At 36.9% G+C, this 24,023-nt stretch overlaps 1 protein-coding gene across 1 annotated transcript in view; it reads left to right on the top strand.

Moving 5' to 3' along the window:
* LOC128356806 (metabotropic glutamate receptor 4-like) overlaps positions 1-24,023 on the top strand; it is a 126,893-nt gene that overhangs the window by 85,496 nt on the left and 17,374 nt on the right. Inside the window, exons 3-6 of the mRNA XM_053316937.1 lie at positions 7,386-7,521; positions 10,325-10,479; positions 11,264-11,404; positions 22,243-22,443. Coding sequence (XP_053172912.1) covers positions 7,386-7,521; positions 10,325-10,479; positions 11,264-11,404; positions 22,243-22,443 — 633 coding nt within the window. The remainder of the gene's footprint in view (positions 1-7,385; positions 7,522-10,324; positions 10,480-11,263; positions 11,405-22,242; positions 22,444-24,023) is intronic.

The raw sequence follows: 24,023 nt of genomic DNA, 5'->3' as shown, positions 1-24,023 counted from the left end.
AAAATTACATATAATACAGTTATTTAATACAACAAACCATAGTATGCAACCTTAAAATGTACCAAAGAATAGATTTAAAGTATACATGTTTGTTATTTTAGAGTCAAAGTCATAAGTCAGTTAACGAATAAGCTAATTCACAGAAGTTTTATCAGTTAGTATTTTGGTAATCAAATTATTATAAAAGTAAAGATGCCAAATTTAGTTGTAGCTTCTCAAATGTGATGATTTGAAGCTTTTATGTGTCATATATGGCCATTAACTCAATCTCTTTGGATTTTGGATGATATTAAATTATTTGGGGCATTTTTTTGTTGCTATTTTCTGACATTTTATTAGACAATTAATTGGAAAAAAAATCAGCATAAAGTTATTGTTTGTTGCAGCCTCACACAGGTTTCCTATTTTTCTGTCCTCTCTGTATAAATCCTATCTGTTCTTCAGTATAGATATTTATTTAAACAAGCAGAGCCGAGTCAAACTGAGAGTATACGTTTGTAGACTCAGCAAGTCCCTGATAAGTTGCCCTCGCTCTGCAGAAAATGTATTCAGACACTTCCATGTGTTTCAAATGAATTTTAAATGAAGACACACTGTATACACACACACATACAGTGCATATAATATTCATACACAGTTGCTTCTTCAGAGCACTGTTTAATAAAATGGGGGTAGATATGTGTTATAGTGTATGTGAAAAATGATACAGATTGGGGTCATTCATCTTTTCCCGAATATGGAAGCCATTCATGTTAGTCAAATAAAATGCAATCCCTGCCAAATGTGATGTGAAGTAGTTTTTTTAATAAAACATCTTTTTGTTAATTTGTGTTTTTTTTCTCATGATGCAGGCAGGAGCAGATCAGTCTTTTTAATTCAAGCGAGCCATCCTCATAATGTTGCAGAGATGAATGAAATTTGGTGGTGCAAGGTATCTTTAAGGCTCAGCAGTCTATAATAATTATAATGGGATATTATACTGTAATTGATCCCCAGAGGAGAAATTCATTTCTTTTTTATCCTCTCAGCCCTGCACAGTGAGGGAGAGCACAGTGTCAGCTACAGAACAGCGCCTTGGGGACTGTGGGAGATTTAGTGTCTTGCTCCAGGACACATAAGCACGGTGGTTGCTAGAAAAGAGGACTGAACCTGAGCCTTTATTAGTTCAGGGTCACATTCCCTAATGATTTCAGTCTCTCCTTCCAGTATATTCCTCCCACTCACTCTAATACTTATAGAAGAGAAATACAATATGTAATACATAGCAGTTAAATAACATGAAATAGATAGTGTGCCAATATTAAAACGCAGCACACTTCATCTAGGGTAACATTTTGCTACTAGGAATGGTCAGGATTTTGCCTGAACTGTTGTTTTTCTTGCCCAAAATCAATTTCAGCCATCCGTCCATTTTCTTTCCCACTCAGGGGCCTGAGCTTGTCCCAGCATGCATTGGATGAAAGGCAGGAAAACATCGGACAGGTTGCTTGTTTATCACAGGCCTCTGATCAACAGTTTTGCATGAATAATTTTGGATACATTTTACTAAAGCAGAGGGGAATATTACTTATCTCCCTTTTTAGTGCTATGCAAATCACCTTGTTTTGGTTCCTGTTGTTTTTTGGTTTTCTTTAATATTACCTTTATCTATTTTTTGTGTATTTGTATAACATGAACCACTGTGATCACACTACTGATGCTGAGCAATGTTGTTACATACATTTAGACTCCTGGTCGGCAGCCAGCCAGACAGTATGTGCAGGACTATCAGACCACTGCTGTTGAAAGCAGATGGGAATTCAAAGCTCTGTGCAGCTCAAACAGGCTTTCTATTTAGTTACTGATTGTGTCTGTTGCCTAATAAATCATTTGCTGACATACAACAGAAGTTGAAGATATGCTGTTTACGTTCTCCTTCAGTGTGGCGGAAAGTGGTGATTTTTCAAGCCTGCAGCAATTGAAAATGATTGACCATCAATAAGTAGAAGCAACGCTGGTTTAAGTTTTAGTCTTCCAGCTGTAAATTAGGCTGGCTTGTGTAGGTATGTCCACTATAGGCATCCCGATAAACAAGCTATTTATATACCTGAACCTTCATCACAACATACACCTGGGTGTATTTAGTCTGTTTATGCACAACTGTCCACAAAGGAAAGGAGCTGTGCTGCAATCATCCAGAGTGCCAAGAAATATTTAATGTTTATAGCAGTACTGTGTCTCCCACGGGTGTCAAATGAGAAGGAATATTAGTGTTCTAAGCTATTAGGAGAGCAGAGACTGGGGCTGACAACGACAGACATGAGAGAGGAGGCTCGCAGTCTCCTCAGCAACGGGTATTTTTAGAGGTGGTTTTAAGACGTGGCTCAGATGTTAACAGTGGTATAGAATGAGTATTAGAAGAGAAAGACACTGTTCCTGAAGGTTTTATCTGTATCTGCTTCACTTTGTCAGACGATTTGCTTCTGCATTGTTTGCTTTTATGCACAGATCATTTTGTAATGGTTAGCAAATGCTGCAGGTCATCAGGAAAATGGCCAAACTAACTATTTATGAATAGTAAGTAGTGAGTAAGAGAGTAATGAATGTTTTAGGATTGTTTAATTTTTCACTTTGAAAAGTATAAAACACAAACCCAGTATAGTTTGATTTTACACAACCCACTGATTGTTAATCTTTTTCATGCTATTTTGATATATAACTATAATTAATCAACAGATGAGCTTGAATTTCTCTGGAGACATAAACAATATGGTAAATAATGTGTTTTTGTGTGAGCTGCAACACATTTGTTATTAATTGCTTTATAATTGTCTGTGTCTGTGTATGCTCTTGTGTTTACAAGGCAACATGAGGTGGAGACGGTGGTCTGGTTCACTCAGAGGGAGGTCTGATGAGAGGTAGTGTAGCAGACGAAAGGAGAGGGAGTCTTAAAGTGATTCTCCCTAATTACATGCAGACCAACGGCCAACTGGAATCTAACAATAGGTTTTATTGAAAATCTGATTCCTGTAAAGAGACATACTATGAAATATTTAATAAGCAAGATCTATAATTAGACATATTGAATGCCACTTAGGTTGTATGAAAGTTTAACATGTACAATATTGTAAGGAGGATGTTACATTGTAATAAAGCTTGTTGGGGAAAAGGTGTTAGCTGCAGAGCAATAAAACATCAATTCATACATGGACTGTGTGAGTCTTGCTTTGTGGCTGCTCCCTGTCAAAAGGTCTGTAGAGGTTCTTGAGTCAAGAGACCATCTCTTTAACCATCCAAGACTGAGATAGGAATGGTTGGATTGATGAATAGATGGATACATGGATGAATGGATGGTGTTTGCAGTAAAATAAATTGCTATGTCTACCCAAGAGCTAACAGAGTTACAATGCAGGCCCAGCGGAGGGCCCTGTTCAGTGTGTCTTAACTCCCAGCGGCGGGGTTCTGATCCCCTGGTCCTCCCCATATTCTCTCCAGAGGTTAACCAGTGTGCCTTCCTGCTGCCAGTGATGTGAGAAGAGAAGAAAGGGAAGGGATGAGTGCTCCGCTTCCACATAGCAGATGTTGGGGGAATGGGGGACTGAAGTACCAGTGAGGCAAAGACATAGAATCCAGTGATTGATAGAGTCTCTGAGAGCAGAGAGCTGCTGCTACGCTGCTGCTACGCTGCTGCTACGCTGCTGCTAAATTTCCCATGTGCTTTTCTGTGTAGGGTAAATATAATGACACAGTGAGGAAGCCATACCTCTGCTTCACTTAGATCAAGGCCTCAACAATCAGGGGCATGTATATTCTAGATGTGTGAATAAATATATAATGGATATAACTTGAATGTCATTACTTATTATTGTACATATTCAAATTATATTTCAATTTATAATACTCACATTGAATCTATCATTAATACTTACTATGTAACTGTACACTGTACACACAAGCTTATACATAGCCACCATCGTCCACTATAGGCCATTCCAATATTGCCGATAAACAGATGTTAGCTTCCATGCTAACTAAAACATAAATACTAAATAAGCTTTTATCATATTGGATTACAGTAATTAAACTATGCACTTTACCTGAATATAAACAAATCTGTGTCAGTATGCGCTTGCTTACATAAAAATGTGACATGTTATTACAGTAGGTCAGGACAAACTGAAATCCTACCAGGCCTGTGTTTTTTTTTTAATTCCATTTGTTAGTTGAAATCCAAAAAATGTCCACACATGGCTTCTTAAATGGAGTCTGGAGTGGTGATCTCCACGGGTGCATCGCTTTCTGCTATTTCTGATATTGTAACGTTCAAGGTTTACGTTAGCACACTGAATGTGAGATTGCAATAGAGTCAGACTCAGAAAACTGAGGGCAAGATTCACTAACGTTAGCCAACACATTTATATAAAAAAAGATATCTGAACATTAATTTCAGCTTTTTAATCCATTTGTATTCAACTCCCGAAATTCATTTTGACAGCATTTGTAGATTGTAGAAATGTCTCCAAATAGTGTGAATTGTGAAATGCTTTGTTTGCCTACTGTTTCTTGTATACTTTCATATATTAATTTTCACTTATTATTCAATGTATTTAACACCGTAAGTGTGTGTTGACAATGACAAAAATATGTCTTTTAGTCAGATTGATTAAGTTGTGCGTACACAGTCCTGTTTTATAAACCTTAAGCACTGCAGAACTGGGCACATGCCTCATTTCCTCCCAAAATGGACATCAACACTATTAATCCACCATCTGATTTGATCTAATGATTTACAACCCCCATGTTGAAACAGACTTTCCACAGTGCTTCCAAATACAGGATAAAATCAAGAGCTGATGAACACAGTGAAAATTAAACGATGCCTTAAATGTAAAATGAGAGTGATGAAATAAGATGAAGCACACAAAAGTCATTAAACAAAATGAATACATGTATGTCTTGTCTTAAGTATGTATGAAGGTACATATGGATCTGGCCCTAGGTCATTAAGTACAGCATATCTATTTGAAGTTTTAGACTTTTGAATGTTGAAATCCGTGTTAATCATGATACCCATCTTCTGTGTTAGTTGTGATATTCAAGCTAGGTTTTAGACATAGTAAATTAGTGGTTTGCTTTGTCTGTACTGAACATTCGTCTTGCCTGAGTGCAAGTGGGAAACATCCCCCCAACAACAGACATGGGCCAGTACACACAAAGGAAACAGTCTATTCTCATCAAATGAAGGAACTGCTAATCCATTAACCAGCCAAGTGAATGTATAAGCCAGAACTGTCGTGTTCTAGCTGTGACAAGCATGACCACGGGAAACACGCAGTCCGGCTGGAAAAAAAAACAGCCCCAGTGGAATAGCGAAACCTCGGATTTGAAGAAAAAGAAAACATCATTAAATTCAAGCACAGTGTACAATCAGAGCAATAGTGCAAGCCACTGACAGAAGCCCCTCACTGACTTAACCAAAAGTGACTTTTGTACCCATGAGCAAAGCAGCCCAACATCATTGTTAATTTAATGACATACCCTATTCTTTACTCATATTTCCAGTTTCCCAACCTATTAGTATCTGAGCTGGGGCCAGGCTTTGTTTTATGGTGTGAACTGAGCTCGAGGGTGTTATTCCTGCATTGATTGTTCATTCGGCTGGCTTTGTACAGGGTCACGAAAGGGAAATTCATTAGCATGCACATACTCTCTTTGGCATTTTGGCACAGCGACAAAACAGTTATCCTGAAATGCTGCATTGGGAATTAAAAAGCCTTAGCTTGTTGGTAACCAGTGGATGTCCCCTGCTGTCTTTAGACTCGTATTCAATAGCTGAGCATCTCTAAGAGGCTAACTCTCTTCAAAATGATCTGTGGGGAATTATTGTGCGTGTCTGCATTGTGCTGGATACTCCAGAAGAAATTAAATGTTACATTTACATAATTTAGTTAGTGTCAACTGGTCCTGCATAACTAAATTGAAAAAATGACTAAACACTGTCAAACAATCTCACTAAACAGTATTAATTAAATGCTGCATCACTCAACACTCAACTTAAAACACTAATCTTGTATGTAATTAAAACATTTAGGTTTGATTTACTAAATGCAGTTGTGTTGGATTTACGATGAGAGAGAGAGAGTTCTGTTAAATTCATCTAACACAGCTAAGATGCATTAACATTGTACGATTGATTATATTAAACACGACTGAACACTACACATGCTCCATCAAGGTAATCGAGCAAAATAAATGCAACTTAATTATACTTCACCTGACTTCATTTAACCGTGTCAAATCAGAAAAGGTTGATGAATGTACTTCACTAAGATGACATCAATATATCTGCTATATAATACACTATGAAGCCAAGGAATTACATGCAGAAACTTGCCTTTGAAAATATTAGTAACACTCCACTACAATAAAGTACAAAAGAAGTAATAACACCTGTTGTTAATAGACCAGTAAATTACATAGTTGAAATCATTCATATGCTTACAAACAGTGGCTGTGAACACATGGTCCTGTAGCTGCTAACCTGCATATACTACACATGTGCTTAGATGTAAAAGAAGCATGTTGGGACACTCTTTATTCAATCTAATGCCCGCAGTACATTTTAAATAAGTTGATCGTGTAGTTTCAAATCAGTACAATTATGTATTCCTGAAAGCTTACACTATTATGTTAATTCAGTTCAATGCAATTACTTAGTAGTTTGACCATGAAACAACGATGTAATACAAACAACATCCATTTTTCATTTCTGAGAGTGTATTTCCTAACAAGCTGAACGGGAAGAAATTCAATTCACTGGACAATACTGTGGGTTTTCCACCATGTGATTAATTGACTGATAACACTGAACATTGAACCCATATATTTCTTGTTTCGTTTAATGTTTTTCAAATATTTCTCAATCTTCAACCCAGAACCAGCATAAGAAATATGTTATCAGTAGTAAGTTGAACAAATGAAACCTTAAAAAATAAAAATGAACATATGGAACCAGTTTTCAATTACAAACTATATGTACTTCTAAATGCTACCTAACTGGGAGAAGCATTTACTGGATTAATGGATTTCCATGTCTCATACTTGCCCCTTGTGGTCCAAGGAAAGGATTTTTTAATATCTTGCATCCCTTGCTCTGTGAAATACTGCACCTGTGCACATTTAACAGAGCATCTATCATAAAAAGGCAAGTAGATTGAAAAATATGTGTGGGTTTAGAGGAAAAAAAGAAACATTTTTCATGACAACAGATCAACTGATATTTCTGGGTGACCAAGGGAATAATTCTGTACTGCAGTGAGGTCAAGAAAAAGTGTTTTTTTGTTTTTTTGTTTTTTTACCTTAAACTTGTTTAATGTAGAAACTGTTCTCTCTTGTCTTCCAATTAGGTGGCCTGTGCATATCACAGTCTGTGAAAATACCACGTGAACCAAGAACTGGAGAGTTTGACAAGATCATTCGCAGGCTGAGTGAGAACCCTAATGCCCGAGTAGTCATTATATTTGCCAATGAGGATGACATCAGGTGAGTGCAGTTGGATCCTACTTTCTGCCAATTAAAATATAAGTTTCAACCTAACTTATCTCAACTACTTTCAACCACTGTCTGATACTTGCTTTTTACTTAAATGAAATGTGTAATGTTTCAGTACACTGTTTGTCAGTGCTGAGTCTTTACCTGAGGCTGCCTCCGCAGCTGGCAGTAAATGTCACAAATGTCTCCTGTGTGCACAAGAAATTAAATAGTGTTTTCATTACAGGCATACAGCCTGCTACCCACTTTAATATTTATGAGTTATAAATGGCAAATTTGTTTATATTTGGGTGTTCCCGCATTCTTTAAAAGCCTGTCAGTAAAGATGTTGTCAAAGGTGTATCGAAGGCAAGTAAAGCAGTTTTAAACACAGAGATACCGAAAACACAGAACCCCAGCTTGATCTAATGCTACCTAATTGAACCCAATGGAAATGCTACTTGCTGATGGAAAGTAATAAGGTATGCTTACTCAAGTACTACAATTTCAATATCATTTTGTACAGTAGTTTACTTGAGGATTTCCATTATATGCTAGATACGTTATAATGAAACTGTACTGCATTTCAGAGGGAAATTTACTTTTTACTTCCCTGCAGTTATTCGATAACACCAATTACTTTGTGCATTAAGAGTTTAGATACAAAACATATGATCAACAAATTAATTAAAAATGTATACACAGATATGCACACTGACAGAGATGACCCTGCACAATGAATCACTTTTACTCAAGTAAAGGATCTTAGCTTGTTGTCAAAGAGACACTGACTCCACTCCATTCTTGAGACCATATTTTATGATGATGTTGTACCGAGCTGCATTACACTGAAAGGTGTTCCTAAACTGTAGTTTAGTTTCCTATAAATCTTGAGATTTCTATAAGACTAATAGCTTTGTCATCCAAATTGACATGTAGTCTGTTGTATCCATGAGAATCTGATGATATGACAAAAAAACTGCAGTTAAAGTGCTGAGCTTTCCTTGTGGGGACAGAAATGTATCAATTTAAATTCATTATCAGCTATTAAGACAGATAGTCTTAAAAATTAATTAATCAATTGTAGGTGGAATCAACACACACAGCACTGCTGTGGCTGTGTGAAGGGAAATGTTTCCCAGCAATCAGTAGGCCAGTGTATTCCAAGTGAAAGTGGGGAGTGATTTGGGGCGGTCTCTTGATGATGACCAGGGCAAAAGTCCCAGTGCTCATTGACTTAATCCGGTCCTGATAACGGGTAATAGTCTGGATATATAGTAATTACAGAAAGCCAGGGGGATTTCAGCTCTGCATGCCTGCTCTATCCTTGAACCCAGTCAGTATGAACTGGCAGCAGCCTAATAACAACCCAAAATTGTCTACATGGAAATTATAAGATACCTGTTTTGATGGAGCCCTATAGTGTGATACTTAACCAATTATACAGTATAAATATACTGCCTCATTTCACAATTAAGAGTATAAGAAATGTTGGTGGGCTTGCCCCATTATTTTGACAGGTAGGTAGGTTTGTCACTATCCTGTACTTTCTTTGCACTGCGGAAAAAAACAACATAGACACCTAACATTTAGAGAGATGAGCACATTACTCATATTAAAATAAAATAATTATATCACCATCTGTTGTGTATTTTATTTATGCACATATTTAATTAATCTATCTAATTATGTTACAATAACAAACAGGTATCATTTTCACCTTATTGTCAACTGAAAATAAGCCTAGCAAAGGTAAGACATAAGTCCATGTGAGGTATTTAACTTTGTGAGGTATTCAATTTTTCTAATTGCTTTAATTACTTACATTAGAAAACTGAACATGAGTTGGGAACTGAACCTGGCTTGTCAAAGTTGACAGAAGATGAGGATGTATATTCCCTTTACACCCCCGACGACAACACCTTTATTTCTCACTGTGTTATTTTTATATCAGGCTTGTCAGCCTGTCTAGTCATGTCCCTGTTTCGTAAGGTCTTGATGGTGATAAAATCTATTTGTCTCATTTTTCATACACGGAGCACATAATTGCATTTGAAGATATGCTCATTTCACTACATTTCTGGAGACCAGACTCAGGAAAATATCATTACCAATCACACATAAATCCTTGGGGTCATAAACCTAAAGTAAAGAGACATAAAGTCAGTTGGATGACTCACTGCTTCCACCACTCTACATTTTACGAAAAATGTGATAATTATTTTACAAGGTTATACTGTCCTTCTATGCAACTGCAAACTCTTACACCAGATATTAAATCAGCATGTGCCATGTAAAAAAGCTGATGTTGTCTCCAACACAATATGATGCTTCATATAATTTCTTTTGCTCCAGCATCTTTGAGGCAATATGAGTGCCGGTAATGCTTCATATGACAGGTGGCTGTGTTTAAATTTTATGTTGCTCTGTTCCAGCTTTCTTGATGTAACTCTGCTGCTACAGCAGAAGTTGCTGGCAGTTTTTACGGCTACCCAAACTTACTTCCATTGGCAACAAGCCTGGACAAATGTGGCAAGGGAGTCATTCTGCTACAGCAAGGAGGAACTCTGCTACACTGGGGATAGATAGGGTGTCTATGGTGGCTTTTTACTTCTACTGCCTAAGTGCCTCTGTGCAACTTTGGTCAGATTCAGACTGCAGTATGACAGCTGCACTGCCTCTATGACCAAGAAACTTTTTTCATAAGTGACATATGACTGGATGTGCATTAAATATATTATAAAATAAATGAAAACACTGGCAATAGAACATTATATGGTACAATTATACACTGCTCTCCTTCTGTATCTCAAAGGCGACTTCTTCAAGCAGCTAAGAAGGCCAATCAAACTGGCCATTTCATCTGGGTAGGTTCAGACAGCTGGGGCTCCAAAATTTCCCCAATACTGAACCAAGAGGAAATGGCAGAAGGCGCCGTCACCATCCTCCCCAAACGACAGTCAATCAAAGGTATTCACCATCTTTACCTTACAGTTTATTTATAGAGACATTTTTTTATTTTGAATTAAATTGAATGTTGATACTTTTTCCTTTTCACTGCTTATTATTAGTGTATGTATAAGATTTTTCATTGAAGTGGTCATCAGATGGTCATTTACGTGTCTGTTTACCTTTTTATATTGATGAAATCATATTAAATAATATAAGTACAGTATGAACTATATGTCCCTTATGTTATATTTATAGATGTAAGACTATTGTTTTTTAACACTGTTGGTAAGATGTGAATAGTGTGAAAAGTTGTGTGGAGGTGACAGAAGATGCATTATGTAGCCATGTGAAAATAACATTAATAAAGTAGATTCTCCTGCATGTGTCAATGCCATTAAATAGTTACATACTTCTGCTTTTTTTCATTTAGCACTTTATATTCATCACCACAGTGAAAACAATAATACTTTATGTTTGCTTTCATACTGATCTGACACTGTCATTTAATTTGAACTGTGTTAGTTGTTTAGTAGAGCAAACCGAAATAATTTGGACTGCTGATATTTTTGATTACAGAGCTTCTGCTCTAGTAAATCTTAGGCTGGGATTAGAGTAAATCATATGTTTATTAGGACTCATCAACAAAGCGATCCACCAAGAACATGCTCCAAAAAACATTTAGCAATTATAGCTTTAAAACTGAAAATTACCATATTTTGACACAGACAGCCTATTTAAACACAGATAAAAGTTAGATATTTAATTTTAACAGCATCTTTCACTATTTCTTTTTTTCTTTTAGGTTTTGATCGCTACTTCATCAGCAGGACACTGGAGAACAACAGAAGGAATATCTGGTTTGCAGAGTTCTGGGAGAATAACTTCCAATGCAAGCTCAGTCGACACGCAGTGAAGAAAGGATCTGGCATCAAGAAGTGCACAAGTGAGTCTGCACATAGTAGCAGAAGAAGGCACTCAGTCAATAGAAAGCATGCAGTCAATACACAAGTATATTGATTGGCTCTGCTGTGAATGTGTTATATGTGCACTTAGTATTTATCACTTAGTATGCACAGGCAAATTTATTTGTCATCAGGGGAAAAAACAATCACACTCCTCTAATTTAGGTTAAATGTAATGGGTGTAGATAAGTGAATGGGAATCTCCAATTTTGTCCGAGAGAAATTAATGTTCCCATTACTCGTGTGTTGGCTAGTTTAATTTGCAGTGGGCGACAAAAGCAATCACAAAACTATGCCACCGACCGCATGCGCTGAAAACATAATCAATAGTAAATCCAATCAGCACATTAGAAACCAGCTTTCACGTCATTATAATCAGTAGGCTCTCCAGCGCTGTCTCTCACCTCACTGTAGTGCTACATTGAATTTCAAGTAGGCTAGACAATTCATTCCTTATATATCCATCTGTGTGTTGGGAGCATAAAAGATATGGAGCTAGAGAGACTGTCTCTTCTCATTGCATCTGTCATTCACCTGTTGAGTCTTGGTAATTACTAATGTTTGTATGTCCAGTCCGTATCGACTATAGCCGTGTTCCCCTTAGATTCACAAGTAAATTTTAATTTCACTTTTGAAATGTCAGGAAAAAGGAAAATGTGTTTCCATCAACTGGTTTGAAGCAATTAAATTAGGCTACACAATGCAGAGATTCATCAGAAAATGACGGTATAGGTTTAAATAATTTACCAGTAAAGAGAGTTGAAGAAGTGGCAGTTACTACTTGGAAACTAAACCAATAGTTATAATGTCTTGAAAGCTGGAGACAGGTTTTCAATAATTTGTTTCAATTGGGCAAGTTGTAATTATTGACAAATTGAGACGGTATGAGCATAAACAGCTGATCAGCCATGTGACTTTAACATTCACTACATCGTGTCAACTTTGACATTTCTATCAAGATTTTATAATGTGATACTTCAGAATACTTAAAAATAGGTTAATAGATAAAAACATGGCTTGTGTGCTGCTTTATTCTGCACTATTACCCAGCAGAGTACATTTCTGGTATAAAAGATATCAGTACAGTAGTATCTCAAACAATCCATTTCAAAGCTTTCAACTACAGTTTACTTATATTAAAATGTTGCTTGTTATTATTATTTTAAATCCCTTAAAGTGCTTATCACCAAAAGAAGTTTCCATTTAACCTATAACCTATCAACTGCAGTAACCTGGCAACAAATGGTGGACTGAATGGTCAGACTGTTAAAGTGATTTTTATTAGTGTCTGCTGCAGCTAGCAGGATAAACACCCTTTTCATGTGAAGAGTGATAATGAGGATGTAAATAAGGCAGAATGTCATCTTAGCTGGTAGATTCAAAAACTACCAATTATAACTTTAAAATATAACATAAATACTGGCAGTCGTCATGTCAACCGATATTTTCAGCAACCCATCTCAAATAATTTAGTTTGGCTGACAGCGCAGCCAGAAATCACAAATTGCTGTTCAAGCCTCCTGGAGATATTGTGGCACTGTCATATTAAGATGTCAGGATCAGTGTGATGTGCAGAGCAGATGCTATAGTAGCTCTATAGACAACATGTCATTTTTTTTCTTCAGAATTGACAGCTTTTATTATAATTATTAGATTTTTGACAGTTAATTTTCATTTGAGGAGAGCGCACAAGAAACACAATATTTAATTGTTTATCCCCTCTCACCCTCTCACCCCATTACCTTTTATAATTTCACTTTTGGCTTTTCTAATCAGCTGATATATAACACTCACTGCAACCTCAAAATGTCACTGAATACTTTTGGAGACACAACTTGCTACAACAGATTAACAGGAACATTAAGGTGGAATTTAATTGTCAGCTCTCTTAACAACTTTTGTGTCCCTTGGCACAAGACAGAGATGTTTCCAATAATCAACACTTCTGGGTTTCAGTAGAACACGTAATCATAAATGATTTCTGTATTTATCAGGTGTCAGTGTGGCTTCTATTGGCCCCTTTTCTTCCTCTGAGTACCCTCCAGGGCACAGTAAATTTTTACAGGCAAGAGGTTCAATCATTTTACTCCTGCTTTTTGCAAGGACTATCACAATCCTCTCCATTGTTCCTTTTGTAACCATAATCATCTCCTGTAGCCACTTCTGTCACTGGACAGTTACTCCAAGACTGTACAATATGCTCTGTGCATAATACACCAAGTAAAGTAAGGACATTTTTAAACCTTAAAATCCTATCAAAGTCATTAAAAAAAATATATATAATAATACACACTCAGTAAGAAGGAAATACTATTTGTGGAAGACTGCAATCAACAACCAGGGACTGGAAAATTATATTTTTTAAGTACTAACATGATTAGATGTGCATGTAATTATTCCATTTGTGTGATATCAAAGCTTTTAATCGCACAATACAGGTCAATGGCAACTGCTTTATGTAAGACAACAGCAGGGTAGTAACAGGTCATCTTCCAGGACTGAGATATTAAAGCGTAGCTGATTCCAGTGTGAGGAAAACAACACAGAGTGCAGATGTTTAATTCACATCCTATCCTGCTCTCTTTCCCTGTGTTCTTGTATTTGCTGCCCTAGAGGCCAAGAATTACTTTGTAGCTTCAGATCTACATTGTCACTCCGACCCACAGGTCATTGTGCAGCTCTGTGGAGCCAAATACTATCAAGATTAAACTGCTGTCTATTTTAACTCCACAAATATGTGTTAAAACATAAGCTAAGCATATTGTTAACTATACTAAATCAATGCAAAAACAACCATACTTTTTAACTTTACAACATCTGAAAATGATCTTTATAATTGATTAATCTCACAATTACTTTTACAATTAATCATTATCATTTTGTGCAATGAACATATTCCCAAAATATTAATGCAGTAATGTAGGACCAACACAAGCAACACATTATCATATTTTAGAGGCTTGACCAAGAAACAGCAGTTTTGCTTGAAAATGTACTTTAATAATTATTTGATTATTATAATTGTTTCCAATTACTTACATATAGATCAACTAATCAATAGACCAACAATAGCTGCAGTTCTAAATCACTTTGCCAATTGACCATTCGCTTTGTTCCCATTAGGCATTTTTAAGCTTTCCACTGTCAGTAACCCTGAAACAATGTGTCCTTGATTTCAAACAGACACAGACAAAATCTGATTTTTGGCCACCAACTGAAAAGCAAACTGGTGGATATTATCAGATGTTGCTAATTGGCTAATTAAACTAACAATAGCTCAAATAACTGGCTGAAAACAGTCTGCAGCTGACTGTATAATGTTTCCAGTGGACTAATTCTAAAATCACAACCCTGTTAAAAAGCCTTGTGAATATGTATATGATTGTAAGTCCCAGGTATAATTGGCAGTCGATGATCATTTAATCATTGGGTACAATTTTAAAAGTTAAGAAGCAGCATATTTATAGTATTTACTTATATTTCAATGTGGAGCTAGTTATTCATTTAAGTACAGCATTAGGAAATATAAAATATCTGTTATAATAAGAGATATTATAACTCCAGTCAGATTCTTAGATTATACACTGGTTTGTATTTTCAAACCACATTTTCACTTTCAAAGTTGCAAGAGAAAAGACTTTGAAGATGTGTTTGCCAAATGTAATATTATCTTAAGTCAAATCATTAAGTTCGATCATTAGCTAGGGCTCCCTAGCCGAGGGCTCCCCAAAACTTGCACCCACACAAACTTACACCAGCACAATCAACTGAATTTAATTAATAATGTGCTAACTCTTGACTTTGGAAGTGACACTTAATTACTACTGTATTTAGCTGGGGATGGTAACGATTGCTCCTGTGGGATTGGTTTTGTAAAGGCCAAAAAATAAAAGAGACCACCTTCAGTCCGATGTGCAAGGTTTGACAGCCCTGACATGTCTAGTTACAGCTGCTAAGCTATGCTATAATTCACTAATTCCACAATACCATTAAATTTGAACTTCTTAGCATGTACAGACTTTAATTTTTTAACTAAATATTTATATATTATCTGTGCTATCTATGCAACTCTTGTAATTAGGACTGTGGGCGACGCGTCGGCCAAAACAAAAAATGTTGGCAGCGTGTAGCAGCAACAGCGCGAATCAAAGAAAAGAGCTCTAAAGAGATAAAAGTAGACAGCGAAAACAGAGCTTTTAATCAAGAATGGACACTCTGACCCTGTGTCTAGACAGAAAACGTGGTGTTAGCCGCATGTTTAGAAGATCAACAGCGAGTGATTACACAGGAGGCGTTCAGGTACATGGTTAAGTGTCACCATATTATTTTGGAAGTGCCCAGAGCCCAAAACACAATTGGTCTTTTTCCACTATACATTTCTAGCACTACTTTTTTTTGCGTTTCCATTAGGGATAGTACCTGGTACCTGGTACTTTTTCACTATAGTAATGGAAAAGGTTGTTCCTGGTAATGTACCGAGTCAAGTCGAGCCAAGTCAAGCTGAGTAGTGCTAGAACTACAAATGACTGTAGCTAAGCATGTAAAATGAAGGAAATGCTTCCACAGGCAGTTCAAAATCAGTTTGTCTCATCTATCTGGAGAGATTTGGGAGCAACACTCTGAAGGGATTTATTAAAGAGATGTTAAATAAATATTGAAATGTTACAAGAAAGCAATGTGTAAATTGCTATAGTAATCAAATAATGGGAAAATAATAGATAATCAAAAAAATAATCGTTTAGGTAATCGAAAAATGAATCGTTAGATGAATCAATGAATCGAGAAAATCATCGCTACAGTAGATTAATCGTTTAAGAAAGAATCGTTTTGCCCAGCCCTAAAACACAGAGTAAATAATTAGACACTAGTTAGTACATTCATATGAAATTCAAAGAGACGTTTACCTTCGCAAAAGTTCAAATGTGAAACGTTTGCTGTGTAGAATCCAATCATTTGTAAGTTAGCTGATGTGCTCGGGCCACTTACTGTACATCACACTACTTCACGCTCCTGAAGCATAAACCATGATCCTGTTTTGCAGAGATGAATAAACAAGAATTGGATGATATAACACTGAACTTGTCAAAAGGGAGACAAATTGGTAATAATGGAATGACACTGCACAATATCCTAGCATGAGTTTCTCCTTCTCATCACAGTTGCATTGGTCAGTAATAAGCAGGGCTGACATTGATCATACTGACGGACAAACTGGGATCTTCAAATCTCCCTTGTTGAATATACTCTTACATAAAAGCTTCAATTCAATGCTTGTCTATGATATAATTTAAATGATATAGATATACAGATATATGAATATATTCAAAAGAGGAATGGAGAGTAGAGCCATTTGCCAACAGTTCATGCAGTGTTCTCTAATTAAAGTTTCTTGTCTTACTGGGCTGTTGGCCAAGACGACAGCCTCTGCAGGTGCGATACTTTCTGCTGACGTCACTTTAGCGCACATAGAGGTTCACAGTTTGAGTGCCTGCCTGCTCAATTATCTGCCATTGCACTGCTCACTGAAAAGATGGAGGACACCCTGTGCAGTATAACAAAGACACCTCTTTAATTCCTGCTTGATTTTCTGTGATACAATGCAAATGTCCAGGTTCAAATAAAAGATAAGCCAGACAACAACAAAGAAATGTTTTCTTCACGCCGGAGAAAATTATGATAGACCTGCAGTGATTTAGAATAATTACACTGTATGGTCAGTGGGGGGGGGGAACTCCAGAAAATATATCCCATTTAAAAGCTATTTGTTATCTTCAATTTCTCATACCTATTCATTTTTTATATATAAATATATAATTAATTCTTGTTTAACAGCAGTTATAGCAAGAAAAACTAATTTGCTATCCATAGCTTGTAGCTGCAGGAATGCGTTCACTTCATTTGACCCACTGTGTCTTTCCAAGCAGGCATGACAAGCACTGTCAAGCACGGCGGTCTATTTTTATCCCTTGGGTGATGACGGCCAATCTTCTTAATTAAAATAAGAAAATAGGAGGGGTTTGCAATGGTTGTCAACTAAAGTTTGTCAAACTCTTTGCTAAGGCAACATCAAGGGGTAATTTGAATTATTATTTTAGAAGTTCTCAAGCCAAAAACAAACATGTGACCATAGGTAGATAACACCCACAGCTTGGACCACAGAGGCTGACACTTAGCATTACATTATTATCTGTTTTCTGACACATTGTGTATTGTGACATCAGTGTAATTTAAATTCAGTGAGAAGTAAAAAACATACTTGTTATCAAAAGCAGCACAATATGAAGGAAAGTTAAAAATGGTAGTACAAATAAAAACATTGGATTATTGGAAATATCTGCTGATTTATTGTTTGATGTATAAAAATTCAGAAAATAGTGCAAAATGTTCATCACATCATATTTTTCCAGAGTGGAAGATATCTTCAGATGCCTTGTTTTGTCTGATCAACAATCTAAAGCCAAATATATTTTATTTACAATGATTTAAAACAGAGAAAAGCTACAAATCCTCATAAGGGAGAAGCTGAAACTACAGAAAGATTTTCTGTTGATCGACTCATCATTGCAGCTCCACATTTATTTATCATTCTTATTTATGAATACTAAGAATGTCAGAGTAGTGGGATTGATTTTTTGCCATTTAAACTTGAAAATATTGTGAATATACTGAACTGTGTAAACTGTATTGTGCATCATTTTTGAACCGTAGGCTGATTGTATCATTACTCTCATCAGAGTGACCCACTGGGTCAAAATGAACTAAGCCTTACCAAGAACAAACAATCCTGACAGCTCTATCATCTAAGCAAATTAGTTGGGCAGAGAGCCTGTAATTTTCAAGAACACCAAGAGAGAAATCACAGTGTGCACATACATATAATACAATAAACTTTTTGTTGCCTAGTACCTGGACTGAGAGAGAGGTATGAAAGAAACAATTTGCTTCCATTCAAAAGATTATTATGAGCAGGAGCATACAATGTGACCTAGAGCTTTCTAGATCATCGTGTTCTTTCACAATCTTAAGGTTAGCCTTGATGAAAAAGCATAGTTTCATCTTCATTCACACCAGTGCTCGTGTGGTACAGGAGACTGACCTTCCAGCAGCACATCTCAACATCCTGTTACTGTCCTTTTTCTCAATCTGTCAGTCTATGTGGCCAAGTTTGAAAGAAATAAACTATCTGAACATAAATATGTTCTGGCATTTCTTCAGATTTTCAGAGGATGATGTCTGGTAAAAACCTGCTAAAAAGACAGTACTTGTGTAGGAATGATGATGCCTCTATTCACATCTCTGTCACCCACTTTGTTATGTCAGGAACTAAAACTAAAATGAATAAGATATGCATTAATGGCAAATATTTTGAACCAGGCTACACTGCTGTAATGTTTGTGGTAGGATTGTTACTATGTCACTTTAGGCAAGATTTAGAGAATTTTTAAATCTTAGTTCTGCTTGGATATTTCGGGACATGTGCAGAGCTCCTGACCGGGTAAGACCGGCCTGTCATCTTAGCTGATAGAAGCCCCACTCCTGAGATAATCGGCGGTCAAAGCCCACATTCATCCTGGGAAAAGCATGTTGCGACGAACTGTAGTTTTTTAGGGATTTACTTCTGGCTCTAATGTTTCTGTAGCATTTTGATATATAATATATAATTATTTTCTAAGGACAAATGTTGGTTTCACAGATGAAATATATAGTTAATGGTCAGACTCCTCTCTCTACTCAAGAGATTAGCTGAAAAAATAAATTCTCAGTAGACCGGACCCTTTCATCTGACAACCCTCAGCCCTGGCCTTCGTGGTCTACGAATGATAAACCTATGTGGGCCGCGTCCTTCGAAGCCATTGTGTTTATCCTTGAGGTCTAACAAGAATGCATTTCCTACCTCATAAAACATATGCAAACCAAATTTTCTCCCTATAATTTAAAATCCTGCACCCATTTACTAGCTTGCGGTCTTCTTTTTCTTCTTGCTGTGTTTCTTGGCACATTACTGCCACATAATAATAATAATAATGAGAAATATTGGCTAGATGTGAATGCTAGACAAACAAAATGCAGACCCACTCATAATGAACTGCTCAATAGCACTACCATAGCACTACATTTTTTTTTTCCAAAAATAAATCCACAAGGTACCTTTAGAAGAAACCCAAACATACAAACTGTCACAAAACCTTCTGACCTCCTGCCATTACTGAACAAATGTCTGTTATTTGTAAGAGAGGCAGAGACTGAAAGTTGTTCAAACACATAAAAAGGAGCGACAGTGAAAGCAACAAAAAGAGATCTACTATACAAGCTTGACTTTGCCTGCAGCACACATTTATAGAATAACTGGCGATATTCAAGCTCCTTAAACATTCAGCGCCTTGTCACTGATGTTAAATTGCCTCCTCTGAGCGAGCAAATACTGGGGAGGCATATCTAGATAATAACAACAAGACAAACAAAAACTATTCATCTGTTTAAAGCTTGCACTTGTTAAATTGAAGTGTCTGTTGAGATAAGAAATGGATACCACAGACATCTTACGAGGCCTGTGAACAAAAATATGACTCCACTTTATCAATTGCTCCATGAGGTTTTTTTTGTTATCTGGTCATGATGCCCCTGTTTAGATTGTTGTGTATTGTGCTCGTCTTTGCCACGAATTAGTGAATGCAGCGTTGAAAAGGCCAAGAGTTTGTTGAGTACCGTAGTGGAAGTTAACGTTAATTGAAAGCGATGGCGCAAAGAACTCAAATACTGCTCCCTTGACAGTAAGCAGATCATTTGAATTATATATTTATGAATCATTATGACCAAATGTCAGAGCAATTACAACTCTCCAGTAATTAGGAAACAGCCTGCAAATGCACAGAGGCAACCAAATTCACCAGAACTCACCCATTAGCACACCAAATTGATTATGGTCACTTTTTCCACTTTTCCACATTATGTCTTATTGACATAATCTATTCAAAATTTCCTTCTTTGATAGTACAGATGAAATGAGGTGCAGTAATACAAATGACTCCATTACCAAGCTTTTTTCCCCTTTCAAGCTGAGTAGAGGTCAAAAAAATCAGTGGATTTAATTATTTCAAAGCAATATCATCCCTCAAAGCCCAAGGAAACAGACTGACAGAAGATCTACTGAGCTGACACTGATGAACCTCACAGTGTCATGTTTATTTTTGAAAAGAATACGCTCTTAAAAAAAAAATGTCACAAAGACTGAAAAAGCATCAAATGCTATCTCATACTTCAACGATCACTTGTCTTCCCCCGTCTCTGATTATAAAATATATCATATTTCCTCAGGGGGATTCGTTTGCAATGCTTTGTAATTCACATGGCGTTAAAATTTTGCCTCTCAAAACACATTTCTGTTGCGTTAAGTGCAATAACACAGCAGACAAGTGACTTCGGATCGTGATCCTCCTGCGTTCATTGAAATGGAGAGAAATGAGCGGCACACTAGAAGGACAGAGTTTGAGTGTTCAAATGGCTTGTACATAAAAGGGGGTTAAAGTGATGCACATGTGGAGTGTCTATATTTACTCAGCCCCTCTTCACTGCAGCTATATCAGCATAACAATCTGTAATAGAACATAGTGTGACATTGCTATCATTGCTTATCTGTGAGTGTTTGTCCCGTTCTGCTTATTCTGTCACCATTTTGTTATTTGGAGCTTTTTTTTGAAGATGCAGAAAGCTTCATTTGCACATTGCCACAAGGAAAATCATATAAAATAACGAGTCAGTTTACACCTCAATTATTCTATTAGCTTTTAAAAAACCTGCTCTTGCAAACAAGCAAAAGTATGAAAACATATACAGCAAAGTGACTCTGATGTATGTAAACTGAATTTGCGCTCAAGCTATCTTTAAAAAGGCTGGAACTTTCCAATCTGGCAGATCAATTCCTGTCAGTTTGTCGCTGCTGATATAGATTACTTAAAGCGGTAACAGTGTTCCGCTGTCACTCTTTCTGCTCGGGCTATCTGGCAGGGCACTGGATGATCAAAGGATTTATCTGCTAATTGAAACCTCGTGTGACGATTAACACATTTTCAAAGCATTAGAACAACCCCAACTATGATTAATATACACCTGTCATAACTAATTATATTAATACTGAAGAATGATTAGGTCTCTCTTCCTCTGTCTTCCACTCCCCCTCTGCCACTCTATCACACTTGGTGCTCTTGATTAATGGATGCAAGGCCGCACGTGACTCTGTGGGGATAAACATCATCAGATCATATAAACAAGACTGAGAGAGAGCTTCAGGAATGATCCGGAGCACATTTCCACTTTATGTTTGTATTTGCTTTGATTCAAAGTTTGAGTTATCCCTATAATAAATCATAGGTTTGTCGGTTGCATTGACAAATTAAGATTAGGATATATGATACTGGAAGAGCCTTGTTAAATAAACTTGAATGCGACTATCAGTGATCGGCAGACCATAATGAGAGAGGCTGCACTCGAGACCGGTTTGGATTTTATTAAAGAGGATTCTGTGATTGATGTCTAGAAGAAATGGCATAATTAGTTGTTCACATGCACAATTCAACACCAATCTATAAATAAATTAAATATGGTTCACAATTGAGTAATCAGGACTGTAAAGGCTATGATTTGCTTGATTTCATACATCAGTTTAGTTTTTACATTTTTCATTGATTGTTGAGCAGCTTTTTTATTCTGAATTCTATGTCACATCAAACACACTTGCCCTGATTGTCTGTCATGATTGTAATGATGTATAGTAGAAAACTCAGTTCTCCTTCTTACATGAGGTATGAATGTTTTCTTTCAGATCACGAGCGGATTGGTAAAGATTCATCCTACGAGCAGGAGGGGAAGGTCCAGTTTGTGATTGATGCCATTTATGCCATGGCTCATGCTCTACATAACATGCACAAAGATCTCTGTCCTGGAAAAGTCGGCCTCTGCTCCAACATGGAAACCATCAATGGCACACTGCTGCTTAAGTACATTCGCAATGTCAACTTCACAGGTGTGTATTTAATTTCATCGCGTATTGTGGGAAATGTTTCTGGTATGAGAAGAAATCACTTTATTTGTATTATTCTGAGGCATTTGTGTGGTGGTTTCTGGAGCAACTCGTCTTATTTTTGGGTTCAACAACCTGCTCATGCAGAGGCTCATGCATTGGTCTCCAATTATTAAGCTACTGAATATAAATTACTCCCATCAAGTAAGAGGCTGAGATCCGTAGGAGGGTTGACAATCAGCAGCAGAACAGTGCGTTTTATCATAGCTGATGATGTGCAGGAACTGCTTTGTGAGATTTCCCGCCTTATCTTGTCAACACTGAATTGCCCACGCAAGAGATCTCCTGCTTGAAGTGCACTGGCTACAGAGTTAAAACTATGCATAAATGAGAGGGGGAAGAGAGTTAACAACCAGCAACAGAAAACATACACCAGTAGTTTTTCAGTGGTTGTACTATTGCATGTAAATTTCAACACAAAATGTTCTATGTGTTAATATCCAAGTGCTCAGTATGCAGAATCTCTGGAGACAGAAGCAGCAGCAGTAGTACGATTTCACTTCTTTTTCTTGTACTTAACTCTAAATTTCAAAGTCTAAAATATATCCATAAATGTTCGAGTCTGAATCTGATCCAAAATATGTGAGCGGGCAACGCAAACATCACATGGAAAAACCTTGGTAACAACCTTATGGGAACAACTGCTATAGAATGGATGGTTTGTGGGTCTGTGCAAAGAGCTGACAGCAATAAGGTAGAAGACAGGCGGGGAGTTCCGGTCCTCTGAAATGAGCGGAAGTAACTTAGAAATGCATTCTAGTAAAAGGCCACCAGGGGGAGACCCTTTTGGTGTCAAAAGGACCTCTGTCTCAATACAAGTCGATGGAGAATTCACCAACTTCTCACTTGATTTCTAACCTCAGTAAACATTTTCAAAATAGTAGGCTAGTTTAAAGCCTTCTTCAATGCAGTATGATGTTCATTTGTGAAATTTTGGCCTCCCTGATTTTATATTTGACGATAAAGCAGGGTATGCATTAGGGCATGGCTACTTCATGATTGACAGGTTGATTGCCCAATGTCCTCGAGATCCAGCCCTCGCAACCTCCCCGCTCCGCCTCATGCCCATATAAGTAGAATCCGTGTTTTTATTTTCAAGATGGCGCTGACCAGATTAGAAACTATTGGCGTCCAAGCAGCAGTCCACAAACCTATGGGTGACGTCACGGATGTTACGTCCATTTCTTTTATACAGTCTATGGTAGAAGACCATCTTGCAAACCAGAAGAGGTTTAAACCCTGTTGACCTCAAGTTTGGAAACTCTGACCATGTTTAACATAGATATCCAACATCGTAACAGTATATAAATCACAGGAAACCCTCATTATAAACGCTGCTGGTAAAACTTCACACAATCATTAATATCAATTGACTACTAATGATTTTCACTCTGTGCAAACATGATAACCTCCTACATTATTGTTGAGTTGTTTTGATTCATCAACCTTTGCATCAAATCCCAGAATCCCGCCTCCTCACTCCTCAAATAGCAGCTACGTGAAAGGTAGTGTTATAAGGGTAG

This window comes from Scomber japonicus, chromosome 4, assembly GCF_027409825.1.
Source record: "Scomber japonicus isolate fScoJap1 chromosome 4, fScoJap1.pri, whole genome shotgun sequence".
NCBI classification, from domain to species: Eukaryota; Metazoa; Chordata; class Actinopteri; order Scombriformes; family Scombridae; genus Scomber; species Scomber japonicus.
The sequence above is the reverse complement of the archived record's forward strand: the minus strand, read 5'-3'. Positions and strand labels throughout refer to the sequence as shown.